General features: G+C 44.6%; 1 protein-coding gene across 1 annotated transcript in view; it reads right to left on the reverse strand.

Moving 5' to 3' along the window:
* Positions 1-18715, reverse strand: part of LOC311149749 (serine/threonine-protein kinase WNK2-like) — a 68978-nt gene extending 50263 nt beyond the window's left edge. Inside the window, exons 1-2 of the mRNA XM_084186961.1 lie at positions 18510-18715; positions 14477-15261 (exon numbers count right to left, since the gene is read on the reverse strand). Of these exons, the coding sequence (XP_084043087.1) occupies positions 14477-15115 (639 nt within the window). The 5' untranslated portion in view covers positions 15116-15261; positions 18510-18715. The remainder of the gene's footprint in view (positions 1-14476; positions 15262-18509) is intronic.
* Between the last annotated feature and the right edge of the window lie 268 nt (positions 18716-18983).

Raw genomic sequence — 18983 nt, forward strand, 5'->3', positions numbered from 1 at the left:
ATCGTTTAGGACCTTGAGCGTGGCTGAGGTGCACCCATGACCAGCTCGGAAACCGGATTGCATAGCGGAGAAGGTACAGTGGGATTCGAAATGGTCGGTGATCTGTTTGTTAACTTGGCTTTCAAAAACTTTCTAAAGGCAGGGCAGGATGGATATACAGTGGGGAGAACAAGTATTTGATACACTGCCGATTTTGCAGGTTTTCCTACTTACAAAGCATGTAGAGGTCTGTAATTTTTATCATAGGTACACTTCAACTGTGAAAGACGGAATCTAAAACAAAAATCCAGAAAATCACATTGTATGATTTTTAAGTAATTTATTGCATGACATAAGTATTTGATCACCTACCAACCAGTAAAAATTCCGGCTCTCACAGACCTGTTAGTTTTTCCTTTAAGAAGCCTTCCTGTTCTCCACTCATTACCTGTATTAACTGCACCTGTTTGAACTCGTTACCTGTATAAAAGACACCTGTCCACACACTCAATCAAACAGACTCCAACCTCTCCACAATGGCCAAGACCAGAGAGCTGTGTAAGGACATCAGAGATACAATTGTAGACCTGCACAAGGCTTGGATGGGCTACAGGACAATAGGCAAGCAGCTTGGTGAGAAGGCAACAACTGTTGGCGCAATTATTAGAAAATGGAAGAAGTTCAAGATGACGGTCAATCACCCTCGGTCTGGGGCTCCATGCAAGATCTCACCTCATGGGGCATCAATGATCATGAGGAAGGTGAAGGATCAGCCCAGAACTACACGGCAGGACCTGGTCAATGACCTGAAGAGAGCTGGGACCACAGTCTCAAAGAAAACCATTAGTAACACACTACGCCGTCATGGATTAAAATCCTGCAGCGCACGCAAGGTCCCCCTGCTCAAGCCAGCGCATGTCCAGGCCCGTCTGAAGTTTGCCAATGACCATCTGGATGATCCAGAGGAGGAATGGGAGAAGGTAATGTGGTCTGATGAGACAAAAATAGAGCTTTTTGGTCTAAACTCCACTCGCCGTGATTGGAGGAAGAAGGATGAGTACAACCCCAACAACACCATCCCAACCGTGAAGCATGGAGGTGGAAACATCATTATTTGGGGATGCTTTTCTGCAAAGGGGACAGGACGACTGCACCGTATTGAGGGGAGGATGGATGGGGCCATGTATCGCGAGATCTTGGCCAACAACCTCTTTCCCTCAGTAAGAGCATTGAAGATGGGTCGTGGCTGGGTCTTCCAGCATGACAACGACCCGAAACACACAGCCAGGGCAACTAAGGAGTGGCTCCGTAAAAAGCATCTCAAGGTCCTGGAGTGGCCTAGCCAGTCTCCAGACCTGAACCCAATAGAAAATATTTGGAGGGAGCTGAAAGTCCGTATTGCCCAGCGACAGCCCCGAAACCTGAAGGATCTGGAGAAGGTCTGTATGGACGAGTGAGCCAAAATCCCTGCTGCAGTGTGTGCAAACCTGGTTAAGACCTACAGGAAACGTATGATCTCTGTAATTCCAAACAAAGGTTTCTGTACAAAATATTAAGTTCTGCTTTTCTGATGTATCATACTTTTGTCATGCAATAAAATGCAAATTAATTACTTAAAAATCATACAATGTGATTTTCTGGATTTTTGTTTTAGTATCCGTCTCTCACAGTTGAAGTGTACCTATGATAAAAATTACAGACCTCTACATGCTTTGTAAGTAGGAAAACCTGCAAAATCGGCAGTGTATCAAATACTTGTTCTCCCCACTGTAGGTCTGTAACAGTATCACCATTCATACATTCTACAGTCTTGGGATTGCCCCTGGGAGGACACAAATGCACACAGGCAGATGCATCCCACATCACACTGCAAGGGTGAGAAAAGATTAATCGATCAATCTCTTCCCTCTTTCGCCCACCCCCCTAGTCTCTTCTCCCCACCCCTCCCTCCACCTCTTCAAACCATTTCCTTCCCTGCTCCCCCATTTTCATCAATCACTCCTTCCTGCTCCCATCACCTCAGCCCCCCCTCATCTTCTCCATCCCTTTCTGTTCTCTCTATCCATTCTTCCCCATCCCTCCATTTGCTGACCACAGAAAAAGAAGCATCATTATCTCAGTAGCTCTGATGGGTTCCTTAGTGTGATGCTTTGCTTTTCCTTTAGAAAACCCCAGGCGCTGAGGCTTATATAACACACACACACACACACAGTGAGAGTAGTCATCCAACCCAGCGCCACACAGAGAAGCCGACGCCATTAACGATAGGATCTGATGAACATAAAACCCAGAGATCAAAATCCATTCAATTATTCAACCTACTGATTGGAAATTGGAGAGAGTGAGAACAGAGATGAGGAATTCAATGAGTGAGCGCAAGACTAGTAAAACAAAGTGAAAAACAGAGGCTGTGTGTGAGTGAGAAAACCAGAGGGTATTTTAGTAGGCCGAATAGATGCAATATAACGTGCAATGAGGGGGAGGTGACTACCTACATGTACATATTACCTCAATTACCTCGACTAACCTGTGCCCCCGCACATTGACTCTGTACTGGTACCCCTTGTATATAGCCTCGCTACTCTTATTTTACTGCTGCTCTTTAATTATTTTTAAGTTCTCTTTTTTACTTAACACATATTTTTCTTAAAACTGCATTGTTGGTTAAGGGCTTGTAAGCATTTCACTGTAAGGTCTACACCTGTTGTATTCGGTACATGCGACAAATACAATTTGATTTGATCTGGTGATGGAGTGTGTGTCAAGTTATTAGTCGTATGTATGGGATACACACGATATACACCGTCCAAAGAAATGCTTACTTGCAGGTTCCTCCGAAAAATGCAACAATAAGAAATAAAAGATAATATGAACCTAAAGTATATGGCTCAGTAGAATAGAATAAACATTTTAGCATAAGTACAATACAGGAAGGCACAATATAGTCCAATATTTTATAGTCCAAAGTGTTTTGGGGAACAGGGGATTGGGAGGGTGAGGGGGGATTTTTCACTGCACTCCTCTGAAGTCCAATAAATAATTCACAGCTGCAGAGAGGCTGAGCTGAGCTGTGTTGTGCTATGGTAGTCGGCAGCAGGCAGGGCTGAGTTGGGCTGTCCCCAAATGCTGCTACACAGGAGGATCCCTCCCTTTAGACTATACCCCCCCTCCTTCTCCCTCCCTCTACCTACTTTCCTTTCTCCCCCTCCTTTCCCCTCTCACACACCCCCCCCCCCCAAACCCTTCTCTAGTTTCACAGTCATACCCTTCCTGACAGGTCCTAAAAGTCCACCCACCCTCTGTGTTCCCCATCTCCTCCCTCTTTCCCCCCCATCCTCTCCCTCATTTCCTCTCCTCCCCCCTCCCCTTTCCCTTCCAGCAGCTCCTGCATAATTCATGTGCAGGCTCAGAGGTGTTGTGCACAGCATGGGAATATAAATAAACTGCATGACACACACAAAAACATGAAAGCAATAGTGTCTTCAGAAAGTATTCACACCCCTTTACTTTTTTCACATTTTGTTGTGTTACAGCCTGAATTTAAACTGGATTCAATTGAGATTTTGTGTCACTAGCCTACTTAAAAACAATACCCCATAATGTCAAAGTGGAATTATGTTTTTAGAAATTCACACAAATTAATAAAAAAATGAAAAGCTGAAATGTCAATAAGTATTCAACCCTTTTGTTAAGGAAAGCCTAGGAAAGCCTAAAGTTCAGGAGATAAAAAAAAACATAATAAATTGCATGGACTCACTGTGTGCAATAATAGTGTATCTAAACGGGTCTGTTTTGGAGATGACGTGTGTGTGTGTGTGGAGAGAGACCCAGCTAATGTAGCTATCTTCTAGAACAGGCTGTATAGAGTAGCCCAGAGCGAGCCAGGCAGAGTTGAAGGCACACAGAGCCATCCCATCGGGCCATGCTCCCTCTCAGAAAAATGTATTGTGACATTAGCAGGAGGTAATCCATAAAGCAGTGTTCCTCTCTGTCGCCTCCGACTACAGGCTGTATGTTTAACTCTATTCGTACAAGATTGTAGGCGCGATTGTTCTCATTCATGAAACAATCTCACCTCGCATCTCAGAAGTGCAGAAGTAGGTGAAACATTGGAATACTACCAGTAGAACTCTTACAACTCCAGAGCCCTGACATAATGCCTTAAAACTAATCATCACCACCAGCTTAACCAGGCCAATGTCCAGTGCTTAATGTGTAACAATTCCGATGATTGTCCGACTGGATAAAGTTCAGTTCCTACTGAAGTCTTATGACCACCAAAACACAGGCTGTGCCTTGAGACAGGCATGGCTGGGTCACTACACATTGAGATACATAATATGGCCTATTCACGAACAAAAGTTCAGAATTGTAGCGGCAAACATGAAAAGATCACCTGATGTATCACTTGAGCAGCATGACAGAGGAAGCAATTATTAGTGACCTATCCGAGTCACGTAAAGATTAGAGAAACTGGAACTACACAGACACACAGAGGGGATGCTGGAACGAGAGACGTTCTAAAGATCCATGAGAACCAGTCCTCATGTGAAAACCGTAACCCTTCCAGTGGTCTCCCAGGCTTTCTGTTCGAGAACAGTACACAAAAACACACCACAGATCTTTCCAGCGGTCATTAGTTTTCCTAAGGTTACCAAGACCAAAGGGATTTTTCCACCACTGAATGGATGGTAAAAGCTATTTTGTTTCTTTGAGGACCTGAACAACAAAAAGCCAATTTGCCTTCAATTGCCAATGCCAATATTCATGCATGTAACCTACAAAATGTTAATGTATCACATTTGCACTGCTTAGCCCAGGACATAGCTGGATAAATGAAGTCTTACTTAAATCAATTGAACTGAACCAAAGCAGAAGAGGGCAGGAAGGAATAAACTAAAGCATCATTGCAGGGCCTAACGGGGTTAGTGGCAGGCAGTCAGGGTTATCCAGCCCTATCCAGCCATTGATAGTCATTTACATTTACATTTTAGTCATTTAGCAGACGCTCTTATCCAGAGCGACTTACAGTTAGTGAGTGCATACATTATTTATTTTTCATACTGGCCCCCCGTGGGAATCGAACCCACAACCCTGGCGTTGCAAACGCCATGCTCTACCAACTGAGCTACATCCCTGCCGGCCATTCCCTCCCCTACCCTGGACGACGCTGGGCCAATTGTGCGCCGCCCCATGGGTCTCCCGGTCACAGCCGGCTACGACAGAGCCTGGATTCGAACCAGGATCTCTAATGGCACAGCTAGCACTGCGATGCAGTGCCTTAGACCACTGCGCCACTCATGAGGTGCATGACTAACCCAGGGAAAGGGCTGTCGGTGGGGGTGGACTCAGTCAGGGGTGGGCCTGGGCCATCTCGCTCGAGGATCCATAGTCGGAAAGATATCCACACGATGTTCAGATGACGCATTCGCATGCGCACACACACATGCAGTGATGGATGGCTTGCTGTGGCAGAATGACCTTAATGAATCCTGCTATGGGGCTGCTGGAAAAACGTGGGTTGTGTATTAAAGCACAGCCCCACACCTTTAACCGTGCTCACCGCTTAACAAACACAGTCACACACACCAATTGCTCTGTGAAGGCAATAAAAGACAACAAGTACTTTATTTATCAAGATGTACTTAATTCCACACCGGAAATGTGAAGAATCTCTGTTCATGTTAAAGAGAGGAATGAGGATAGATTTGCACAACAGTTGAGACAGAAATCACAATCTGAATATGTTCTAACCTATTCAAACTATTTTCAAAACAATTGATGGCACAGATAACAAGACTGGGGAATAACATCTGTGCCATCAGGTAAGTGCATCAGATATGAAGGAAAGGGGACAAGGAAAGGAAGCCACTGCCACTTGACTATTAGGACACAAGCTTATTACACATCCCAACATCAATACCTTACATGGCCTTTACCCTTAATGATCATAGGGCTTAAGCTCTGTTCATTGTTTGCTCTTAACCCCCAATTAACCCCGTCTTCCTCCAGCCTGATCCCGCTTTAACCATGGGAAGAGATTAGCTGCATCTGTGATTAGGGAGTATACACTCCCCCGGTCATAGTGTCATAAAACACACTGGAGCACTTCACAAAACGCTGCATGGGAGTCAATATTGTTATAATTTGAGATTGAGAGATTGCTTTGAAAAGAGGAAATGGTTTAATGACATAATTGACACTGACAAAACATGCAGTGACACAGCTATACTCTATGAACACCGTAGCTAGGCTATACTAAATCTGAGCTCAGACCAGTTCTTAGAGTGGTAGGCCTACTCCTGGAGCAGCTATGAGTAATTCGAATTTTTATTAGGATGTCCATTAGCTGACGCCATAACTTCAACTAATCTTCCTAGGGTCCAACACAGAACTTAAAAGACATTACAAACAATTACATTTAGACATTACACACATTTAACAAGTAGACAGACAATACAAATTCCTGAAAAGGTAATACACTAAACATTCAGTGGGATTAGTAGCTGTCCAGTCATATAATATATTAAGCAGACACCCGCCCCTGCGTTCTGTCCCATCAGTCATCCAGTGCAGAAAGTTTTGGCCAACAACAGCGTACCTGTTATCTGTTTCAGTGGAGCTGGGCTGAGGGCTCCTTTATAATTGGCACACTGGCATCCAGGGTGGCGCTGTGAATTATTAAAGTCGGGGGTGAGATGGTGAGACTGACTGCAGCAACAGTGAAAGGCCAGGAGGAGAGGAGGAGTGTGCACATCCAAACATGCATAATGGCACATCAGTCCTTTCAAATTAGGAAAGATGGACAGATGCAGTACACACACACACACATTTAGAAAACTAACCTGAGCCTAAATACTGATAAAAACACTAACCATTGTCAGTCCAATGACGTACTGACCGCTTGGCATCAGTCCAATGACATGCCAGCTAATCTACCGGATGTGTGTGTAAACGGTGTGTGTGAGGGGTCATGGAGAAAGTGTGTATAGCCTGGACTACGACACAGCCCTCCCAATAAGCTTCTTTCCAGTCACAGACTAAATGTGGAGGCTGGCGAAAAAGTACCGCCTTTGACACACAGCTGAATATTGGTGATAATAAGCTTTCCCCCCCCCTTCCTCCCCAAACTAATGCTGCTTATGTAATGGGCCCGGCAACGACAGGGTCGGGGAAATTCTGCCTGATTAGATCTGTGTGTGTCAGAGAGAAAGAGATGGAGTCTGACAGCTTACAGTGCTTGTGACAGACAGCGAGAATGAGGGAGCATAACAGAGAGTGAAAAAAGACTGGTAATACACAAAGCTGAGGACAACGGGGTCATGTGGCCTAGAGGAGAAGAGCCATGTTTCCATCAGTGCTGTTCTGACATGATCAGAGAAGAGGGCCGATCAGATCCCCAGGCGGCCAGTCTCTCTACAGTACAGAACAGGCCAGAGGCTTCCTCTCCATCCACTATGGGAGGATTAGAGCCAGTGGACAAGAGGGCAGCAGGCCTCAGAGAACCAAATTAGCCTGCTCCACTCCCACCCTCTCCACTGCTCTTCTGCTGAGCAGCAGCCGGGCACTTGGACAGTTAACCCCCTTTCTGAACAATTCCATTGGTCCTAGGTGATACTTCTCATCCCTGGCACACTGGGCAAGCCACATGTGCCTATTTAGAAAGGAACAGCGTTATGCACCCACCTCAAAGGGTTAACTACTGATGGGGCGGGGAGACCAGAGTTCTGTAGATGACTGAACCAATAATTGACAGGGGCAAATGAACCTGCCCATGGGGTTCTGTTGTTTCTCCATGGTTCTCAGCAGCCAGCTCAGGTTCCTTTAAAAAGAGCTCCAGGCTCCACACTGGAGTAACACAACACCAGCAACACAAAGCCCACTGCCAAGCCACCAGACAGCGGGAGTACATGAGCCAGATATCTGGATGTGTACAGCCGTACATCACAGCATGTCCCACCAGCCAAACAGCTGGTGGTGACATCCTAAACGTTAACCAAACACACTCACAGATAAACACACAACAAGATAGTTAACAGGGAATAACAGAGGTACCATGAAACCCAGTGATGCAGACTTAGTTGGAGCTAAGAGAAAGCCATATGTTCAGGGTCAGCTCATCTCTCAGGTAGGAGGATACTCGGCCTACAAAGTGAATATCAATCATCTGAAAAATCAGTCAAACTAGTGACAACCAGACAGTATGACAGGGGGCACACAGAGCTCTTGGACACCACTTCCAGGTCAGTCATCTTTGAGACAAAGCTTGCGTCCAATTATAGTACCAATATGGTCTGGAAAGTTTTTCACAGTAGAGTCAGCGTCTGTCAAGACCTTTCAGATCCTGAAGCCTTTATGACAGAAAAGAGACAAGGAAAAGGGAGCCATTATTCAGGAGTCAGGACGATTGCCTGACACCGTCCTCCTGGTCTGAGGGTGTCAGAGCACTACTGGGGCTTTGGGGACCTGTCCTGAGCTGAACCGAAGTCTAACTCTCCCCTTTTCCCTCCCCCTCTACAGTTTTATTGCCCGCTGCATTGAAGCGGCACAGAGCCAGAGAGAGTGGCTTGACTCAACAACAGTCTAACACACACACACACAATTCATGAACAGCCCAACTCTGTTGCCCCCAACCCCCGCTTTTAATTTGAGGTTTCAGCTAAATATTTGTGATTACCCTGAATGGCCTTTATGAAATCACCCAATTAAAAACGACCGGTAGTTGGGAAAACATAAGTATTCACACCTCTGAGTCAATACATGTTAGAATCACCTTTGACAGCGATTACAGCTGTGAGTTTTTCTGTAAGTATCTGAGCTTTGCACACCTGGATTGTACAATAACTGCACATTTTTATTTTTAAAATTCTTCAAGCTCTGTCAAGTTGGTTGTTGATCATTGCTAGACAGACATTTTTTAAGTCTTGCCATAAATTCAAGACGATTTAAGTCATAACTGTAACTAGGCCACTCAGGAACATTCAATGTAGTCTTGGTAAGCAACTCCAGTGTACAGTGCCTTGCAAAAGTATTCATCCCCCTTGGCGTTTTGTCCTATTTTGTTGCATTAAAATCTGTAATTTAAATGGATGTTTATTTGGATGTCATGTAATGGACATACACAAAATAGTCCAAATTGGTGAAGTGAAAAAAATAACTTTCAAAACATTCAAAAAAATTAATAATGGAAAAGTGGTGTGTGCATATGTACTGGGGGGGGGGGGGTGAATAGTTATGCACGCTCAAGTTCTGTTTTTTGTCATCTTATTTCTTATTTGTTTCACAATAAAAAATATTTAGCATTTTCAAAGTGGTAGGCATGTTGTGTAAATCAAATTATACAACCCCCCCCAAAAAATCCATTTTAATTCCAGGTTGTAAGGCAACAAAATAGGAAAAAATGCCAAGGGGGGTGAATACTTTCGCAAGCCACTGTATATATTTGGCCTTGTGTTTTAGGTTATTGTCCTGCTGAAAGGTGAATGTCTCCCAGCGTCTGTTGGGAAAGCAGACTGAACCAGGTTTTCCTCTAGGATTTTGCCTGTGCTTAGCTCTATTCAGTTTCTTTTTATCCTAAAAAACTCCCTAGTCCTTACCGATGACAAGCACACCCATAACATAATGCAGCCACCACGATTGAAATTATGGAGAGTGGTACTCAGTAATGTGTTGCATGTACCCCAAACATAACAGGACAAAAAGTGAATTGCTTTGCCACATTTTTTGCAGTATTACTTTACTGCCTTATTGCAAACAGGATGCATGTTTTGGAATATTTTTATTCTGTACAGGCTTCCTTTTCACTCTGTCAATTAGATTAGCATTGTGGAGTCACTAAAATGTTTCGGTCCATCCTCAGTTTAATGGCTGTGATAGGAAAAAACTAACTGTTTTAAAGTCACCATTGGCCTCATGGTGAAATCCCTGAGCGGTTTCCTTCCTCTCCGGTAACTGAGTTAGGAAGGACGCCTGTATCTTAACTAATTAATAACTTCACCATGCTCAAAGGGATATTCAATGTCTGCTTCTTTTATTTTTACCCATCTACCAATAGGTGCTCTTCTTTGTGAGGCATTGAAAAACCTCCCTAGTCTTGAGGACCTTACAGATACAGTTGGAGTTATTAAAACTCATTTTTCCAACCACTCCACAAAAGTCTTGTTAATAAACTATAGTTTTGGCAAGTCGGTTAGGACATCTACTTTGTGCATGACACAAGTAATTTTTCCAATAATTGTTTACAGACAGATTACTTCACTTATAATTCACTGGATCACAATTCCAGTGGGTCAGAAGTTTACATACACTAAGTTGACTGTGCCTTTAAACAGCTTGGAAAATTCCAGAAAATGATGTCATGGCATTAGAAGCTTCTGGTAGGCTAATGGACATCATTTGAGTCAATTGGAGGTGTACATGTGGATGTATTTCAAGGCCTACCTTCAAACTCAGTGCCTCTTGATTTTCCCATGATGTCAAGCAAAAATAAAAATCTGCCAAGAACTCAGAAATTAGGCCCACTAAGAAAACCTCTGTCAGTGACTAGGCCTACCATTTCTTTACACCTGCTAGGCTTTGTCACAGTGTTGGTTTCACCATCTCAAACCTACAGGCTATGACAAGAATGAACCCTATGTCATGGACTAGTCAAGGCCTTTCCTAAAGTTCACACACTGCCTTTGTGCCTTGGTCACAGTTCACACATTCTAACTACCGCTACCCCCGAGCATAGCCTGCTCCCAGATCAGGTACTGTATGTGCTTTAGCCAATAACAGACCACCTGTAACGGGCTTGGCCCACCTCACCATGGCTCGCATTTTCAAACAGCTTACACTAACAGGGCATTACCATCACTTTCACAATATTATTCCAACCTCAGTGTGGAAATATATATAAAACACATTTTTGACAGCACTGTGCTTTAACAATAGGCCTCAATCCAAAACAGGAAGTCAAGAGACTTTTGGTCAGAGTATTCTCAACGCCCAGTAGAACTGGTTACAGAGGGGTGTGCAGTTACTGTCCGTATCACAGCCCACGCTCAGCAGGAGCAAGCTTCATTCCTCTGCCATGGTGTCAGCACAATCACTGCAATCAGAAGCACAACAGCAGATTTTATCTGCAGAGCAGCATGCACCCTGCCAAATACCAGCGCACACTCAACTCTCTGTATGTGTGCGAGACCTGATTATGCACCATCTTAAAACAGAACTGAGCTACAAGTGTGAGTCAGAACCAAAGAACTTCCAAGAGTTTGAGTGACAGAGAGACAGTAGACCTTGATGATTAGTAGCCGAGTAGAACCAGTGTGCATTGGTGTTAATTTTTTTAATTTTTTTGGATCCCCATTAGCCGACACCAATGGCGACAGCTAGTCTTACTGGGGTCCGACACATAATGAAAAAGACGTTACAGACAGACTTTACAATTGACATACATTTAAAAACATGAACATGTAGTGTGTGTACCTATCAGTTACACATACATGTGCGTGAGACAATGGAATTTCTCCCTTCCTCTCTGCACACAGATTAGCATCCGTCCCTCAGCCAGTGCCATCTGAATGGTGCCAGGGCAAACAGAGAGATGTAGACAGAAAGAGGCAGAGACTGAGTAAGCAAGAGAGACAAGCTTGAGAGAAGAGAAGAGAGACGGAGGGAGGGAGAGCAAGAGAAAGAGCAATAGAGGAAGCCGGAGCAGAGGGAAAAAGACCAAGAGAGAGAGAGACAGAGAGAGAGAGAGATAGCACCGGACCAGATTAAACTTCCAGGCAGAAGGGCCACGTGACCGGGAGGGAAACAGTGGAAAATCACAGAGACACATTCCCCTCTCTTTCGATCCTTCTTTCTCTGCTAAACAAGAAACGCTCCAGCAACATTCACACAGCACCACACTGGCACCACCCACGTGCCCGGCTGAGGGCAAAATGTGCACACTCTGATTAACGTGCACAGCAGCTGAGCCTACCATGCACTGCTGTTGAGGGTGAATGAGGCGTCGGGGTGATGGCGGGGTAGAGGGCATTTTTTCTCATTATACTCCAGAGGCTTGGCTGGGCCCTTCAGACAGTGAGCTGTAAATGAGGGCCTTTATAGGCCATTAGGGCCCTTTCATCCCTAGTACCCAACAGACAGCATTACTACACATTACTGTACATGCTGCTGAATCTCACTTAGACTGTACTGCAATACAGTCATTACTAGCTAAGTGGATCTATGTTCATTCTCACATGCCTGTCCGTAATTAGATTACACACAGAAACATCCACCCACATTCGGTCCTATAGCCCTCAAACTCAACTCTGGACCTCGAAGCCAGTTCCACTGCATTTTTTCATTGTGCCCCTCTAATCAGGAACTGATTTAGATCTCAGACACCGGGCGTGTGCAATTAATTATCAGGTAAAACCAGCAGGCTCCGGACCTCGTAGGGTAAGAGTTGAGTACCTCTGTCCTATATGATGCATGTTAAATCTCATAGCCAATCATATGAATGTCAGACATGTCCATGATGGCAGAATCATAATGATGATGAGCAAAGCCAGAGTGTTGGCCAGAGGAACAACATCCAAAGTAAGGTACCTGAAGCCCCAAAAGAAAGGCTATATGGTCAAATCCACAGTGGAATATTATGAGCCAGTCCACTTGACTACCTGAAATTACCATAACCATATGGAGTTACACCTGACCACTCACTTGTAGACCACTATCTGATTGGCCAATAACGGTGAAAACACTACCATTCCTAATCAATTACTTAAGGCACCAACATGTGACTCTATCAATGGGGCCACCTTGAGCTCTAATCAATGTTTCTGATCAACTATGCTAAAAGTCCTAGGGAAGAACCAGAAAGCATCAGCATTCTGATGAAAACCATTGATCAGGGCAGCATTTCTGTCAACAATGCCATTTGTGAGGAACGATCTGTTAAAACCGACAGTACAATAGGCCTACATAGAGAGCAATGAGAAAGAAAATGGTTGCGGGAAAATGGCCTGTTGAATGGTGATTGGTTGTTGTTATTATAGCAAACAACTGTCCACTAGAGGGAGTGTTTGCACAGGTCTATTGGGAACAGTAGGCTATAGAATGAATGATTTCCTGTTCCACATCCTCTCCTCATCCTGTGTCCAATTATGGGTCATACTTTCCTTGCTTGAGGAGATATTGGATTCCTCTATTCCATGATCACCTACATGGCATCATCATCCCAGTGAAAATACTAATCTGTGTCTCTCAGGGCCAAGCATGTCATCATGACATCGCTTGAACAATGCTGAATAGGAGGGAGACATACAGCTTCACTCCTGAGACTCACTGCTGGGATAACTTTTCATGATCCCATGAGTTAGGCCAAGCAAGCAACATTCTCTTCCCCTTCCTTTCTTTCAAAACACACACACACGGTAGCCTGGGCTGAAAGAGCTCTATCAAGGCCACGGGGCCACCACACCGCTCCCAGCATGCATCAGCACGTTTCAGCTGCTTCCTGTCAGCAGCCCTCCTGTTGCACAGCAGGGGACTTTACCTCATCTGCATATTGCTGGGACAAACTCTAAACAGGCACTCTACCGTATAGTGTCTGACTGCTTAAATATAGCCCAATATTGTGACAAGGTCAGGAAATTCTTATTTTAGTGTTATATGAAATTGTAATCACATACGTGCCTAGGTGCTGGATAGCCTATTTGTATATGGGTTTCTTTGTGTCTGCACTAGTGCCACTAGGTCCATGAGGAGACTAGTCATGGTTACTGACTGTCGTTCATTTAAGACTACGCTTCCGGTGAGAGAGAAGGAGTGATAATCCCGTGCTGCAGACTTTGAGGTCGGAAATAATTAGGTAATACCTATGCAAGGTCTAAGTTGGTGATTTTCCAGTGTCTGTAACACACACTTAGACCAGTTATAGTCTCTCCTTGTTTCAATAAGACCCTAAGAGTAGGGTCACTGTAGCCTACAAAGGCCTCTCTCGGTCAATGGCAGTGACAAATGCTTGTCAATCCTACATGCCTAAATCATTTAAAATTTAGTGGAAACCCATTTACAATTTAGTAGATTCCCATTCCCTATAGTAGTCTAGCTGATTGACAGCTCCCCGTAGACATCACCATTATGCTGTCATGAAGTATGAACGTTCACTGACAGCATAAGAGAGAGGACTGTGAGAGCCATGCATCAGCCCTCTAATGGATATCACTCAGGGAAACCGACCAGTCGAGTAGGACACCCATCAGAGAGATCCAGAGGACTCACTCACATAGAGAGGTATGTTGACACTTAATCTGTGATGATATTTCATAGCAGACCTTTAGGAAAAACATCAGACTGAAGTGTTGAAACTGCCCATTTTACAGTTGTCCAAATTAAACCCTTAGCTACATTACTATAAAAAGGTTGAGCAGATCGAATAGGCCTTCTTTTCACAACATAAACTGCAGTGAAGTGCTTGAGCATCAGGACACTTTCTGGTCAAAAAAGTGCAGCATCTTACCTGAAGTTCACACCAGGCAACTTCCACCCAGGTGTCGGTATCCAGACCTTTATAGACAGTCTTGAAGGACCCTCTCCCGAGCTCGATATCGAACTTGAGAAACCGTCCCCCAGGGGACGTGGAAACAGCTTTCATCTCGGCCTCTTCCTCGTTCTCTTCACTAGCAGTTCTGACAGCGTTTTTACTGCCGTCGGTGGATGTAACAGTCAATTTATCCCCAGCTTTCTCCTTGTCCTCATCAGCACTGGCGCTCTCTGTGGCGCTGTCTTTCTTCCCCCCTTGACTCTCGGGAATGGAGCCCTCCTGTGGCACCAACCGTGCCCCCCGTGTCCTGTCAACTATCGTGCGCAGGCTTATGTTGCGGATTTTACTCCTGTTGTCACATTCTGGCACCTCAAAGGCCTGCTCATCAGAGTCTGAGAACCACAAACTTCTCCTGATGAATCTTTGGCGCACGATCCGCTGATAATTCGATGGAGGATACGCACTAGGGTCGCTTCCACCTCTCACGACTGTCGAAGTGTCCATATTATTGACGTTTCCGTCACTGATGGTCTCATAAATATTTATGTTGAGTTCACATTGTGAATTGGGAAGAGATGGGTATTTAAATCCATCGGGCTCGGCACCTGATTCCATGGCGATTTAACTGTTGAATCATTAACGTTTCCAGATGATTACCATGGCTACTCCCGACGCGAGCCGAATAACTGCAGCGCCCGCCCGGTGACGCAATTCTTCAGCATGGGGGTATCAACGGAATGATGTCAGTCTGCACATCCAATCTAAACGAAAGCAAAAAAAGAGTGTTGAAAGATTTAAAAGGAGTGGAAGCGGAAAACAAACATGGACTTGCAAGGTTTATTTCTCAAAAGACATAACTAGCTAGCGCTAAACTAAATCTCGATTTCTGCTTCCTGGCTCTGTCATACTGACATAGGAATAACTAGCAAAAGTATTCAGACCCCTTGACTTTTTCCACAGGTTTAGAAATGTTTTCCTAATTTTTTACATATAAAAAAACAGAAATACCTTATTTACATAACTATTCACACACATTGCTATGAGACTCACAATTTTGCTCAGGTGCATCCTGTTTCCATTGACAATCCTTGAGATGTTTCTACAACTTGATTGGAGTCCACCTGTGGTAAATCCAATTGATTGGACATTTGGAAAGGCACACACACCTGTCTGTATAAGGTCCCACAGTTGACAGTACATGTCAGAGCATAAACCAAGCCATGAGGTCGAAGGAATTGTCCATAGAGCTCCGAGACAGGATTGTGTTGAAGGAACATATCTGGGGAAGGGTACCAAAACATTTCTGCAGCATTGAAGGTCCCCAAGAACACAGTGGCCTCTATCATTCTTAAATGGAAGAAGTTTGGAACCACCATGACTCTTCCTAGAACTGGCCGCCCGGCCAAACTGAGCAATCGGGGGGAGAAGGGCCTTGGTCAGGGACGTAACCAAGAACCCGATGGTCACTCTGACAGAGCACCAGAGTTCCTCTGTGGAGATGAGAGAACCTTCCAGAAGGACCACCATCTCTGCAGCACTCCACCAATCAGGCCTTTATGGTAGAGTGGCCAGACGGAAGCCACTCCTCAGTAAAAAGGCACATGACAGCCCGCTTGGAGTTTGCCAAAAGGCACCTAAAGAACTCTGACCATGAGAAATAAGATTCTCTGGTCTGATGAAACCAAGATTGAACTCTTTGGCCTGAATGCCAAGTGTTATGTCTGGAGGAAACCTGGCACCATCCCTACGGTGAAGCATGGTGGTGGCAGCATCATCATGCTGTGGGGATGTTTTTCAGCGGCAGTGACTGGGAGACTAGTCAGGATCGAGGGAAAGATGAACGGAGCAAAGTACAGAGAGATCCTTGATGAAAACCTGCTCCAGAGCACTCAGGGCCTCAGACTGGGGCAAAGGTTCACCTTCCAACAGGACAACGACCCTAAGCACATAGCCAAGACAATGCAGGAGTGGCTTCGGGACAAGTCTCTGAATGTCCTTGAGTGGCCCAGCCAGAGCCCGGACTTGAAACCAATCTAACATCTCTGGAAAGACCTGAAAATAGCTGTGCAGCGACACTCCCCCATCCAACCTGACAGAGCTTGTGAGGATCTGCAGAGAAGAATGAGAGAAACTCCCCAAATACAGGTGTGCCAAGCTTGTAGCGTCATACCCAAGAAGACTCTAGGCTGTAATCGCTGCCAAAGGTCCTTCAACAATGTAAAGGGTCTGAATACTTACGTAAAATGTGGAAAAAGTCAAGGGGTCTGAATACTTTCCGAATGCACTGTACATACAAAAGTATGTGGACACCCCTTCAAATTAGTGGATTTGGCTATTTCAGCCACACTCGTTGCTGACAGGTGTATAAAATTGAGCACACAGCCATGCAATCTCCATAGACAAGCATTGGCAGTAGAATGGCCTTGCTGAAGAGTTCAGTGACTTTCAACGTGGCACAGTCATAGGATGCCACCTTTCCAACAAGTCAGGTCGTCAAATTTCTGCCCTGCTAGATCTGCCCCGGTCAACTGTAAGTGCTGTTATTGTGAAGTGGAAACGTCTAGGAGCAACAACAGCTCAGGCACGAAGTGGTAGGCCACAAAAGCTCACAGAACGAGACTGCCAAGTGCTGAAGCACGTAGCTCGTAAAAATCGTCTGTCCTCGGTTGCAACACTCACTACAGAGTTCCAAACTGCCTCTGGAAGCAACGTCAGCACAATAAATGTTAGTCGGGAGCTTCTTGAAATGGAGCGGTGGCAACGTGTTCTCTGGGATGATGAATCACGCTTCACCATCTGGCAATCAGATGGACAACTCTGGGTTTGGCGGATTCCAGGAGAACCCTACCTGTCCCAATGCATAGTTCCAACTGTAAAGTTTGGTGGACGAGGAATAATTGTCTGGGGCCGTTTTTCATGGTTCGGGCTAGGACCAACTCCATATTAATGTCCATGATCTTGGAATGAGATGTTCGACGAGCAGGTGTCCACATACTTTTGGTCATGTTGTGTACTGTCTGCTTGCATAACACAGTGTCAAATAAACACATTACACACGCATTCGCATTTTCTCAAGAGACGCTGAAAGAAAAATATAGTTCTCCACTCCTGTTCCTGAAACATAATTAATTTTTGTTGTATAATTTCACTGGAAGAAATACATAATACATTCTGCAGGAGTTATTATATTACATGTGAGAGGTTGTAGGCCTACAGTCAGTGTCCATGTTTCAGATACCATTCCATTTAACCCATATGAATTTAAATTAGGAATATTCTGTTTATTCATGGATACAGGGACACTCATGAGTGGGATATCAAAGGTGCATGTAAACATCTGATCCCGAATAAGACCTTATCCGGAATACTTGTGTGCATGTAAACGTGGTCTGTGATTAGATTCTAACACGCAACCTTTGGGGTGCTAGACTTTCGTTATAGGCCCACCCATCCAGCCCGATCAACCACCCACCCTTCCTTTCGTTTTTGGTTTAAGTAACCTTCCCTCTTATGTAACCATACCAAACATAACGTACTAATTTGAGCATCCCGGATTTTCGTTTACCATGTTACCTCTAATCTATGAGACCAGGCTGAAATAAAATGTAGCCTGATAGGATTCACATCAGCAAGGGCTTGAGAATTTACCATGTTTTCAATCTAGTTAGCTAGCTACCCGTTGAGAAAACATAATAACTAGCTCCCACTCAAAATGTAAATACATTAGTGGTAGTTTGTTTGGAGCCTAACGTTACTCGTTCGAACAGGCGAGGAAGCTGGCTGATGATGCTAACTAGCCGACTGATGCTAGCTCCGAATGAAAACGTTGAACCCAATGACTATATATATATAGGACGGTTGAACCCCGACGAGACAGCAAAACGAGAACAGTTTTTTTTTATCGGTATACCCACAATAGCTTATTTTCGTTCCATATCGCTGTTAGGTCCGAGCTGTAATTAATTATAAACGAGAAAACTGTTTCCAATTCGGACGGAATGTCACCAACCTTGCATCCCGGCCTCGACTCATCAGATGTGGGAGAGTCGCGTGCTGTTGAGCGTTCTGCAGGTTACCTGTGCGAGTGTCTGTCATACGGCTTTTAGAGGCGATGAATCTTCAAGAGTTGTAATGCTGATGTCCATAGTGTCCGGGTAAATATCCTCAGTATTTAATTGACATCGTTAATAGCTCGTCAGTGTTTCCCATAGCACAATAAATCAGCCCGGTAAATGCAACTACTGTCTACTGCTGCGAGGTTCCCTTTTTACAGGTTCCACGCCCCAAGTAATGACAGGAAGGTCCACCCAATTAAAGCGCACGTTTTAGCTTGTGACAACAGAGGAGGGGATAAGTGTTAACCCAGCCCATTTGCTTGGTCCACAAGTGAAACGATATATCCCGAAAAAAAAAAAAATAGACCTACATTGGCTATGGCAGTTGTTCAAAACGCTACTTCTTTAGATCACATGGCATTCAATTT

Source organism: Coregonus lavaretus (assembly GCF_964263955.1).
Source record: "Coregonus lavaretus genome assembly, chromosome: 22".
Classification (NCBI taxonomy): Eukaryota; Metazoa; Chordata; class Actinopteri; order Salmoniformes; family Salmonidae; genus Coregonus; species Coregonus lavaretus.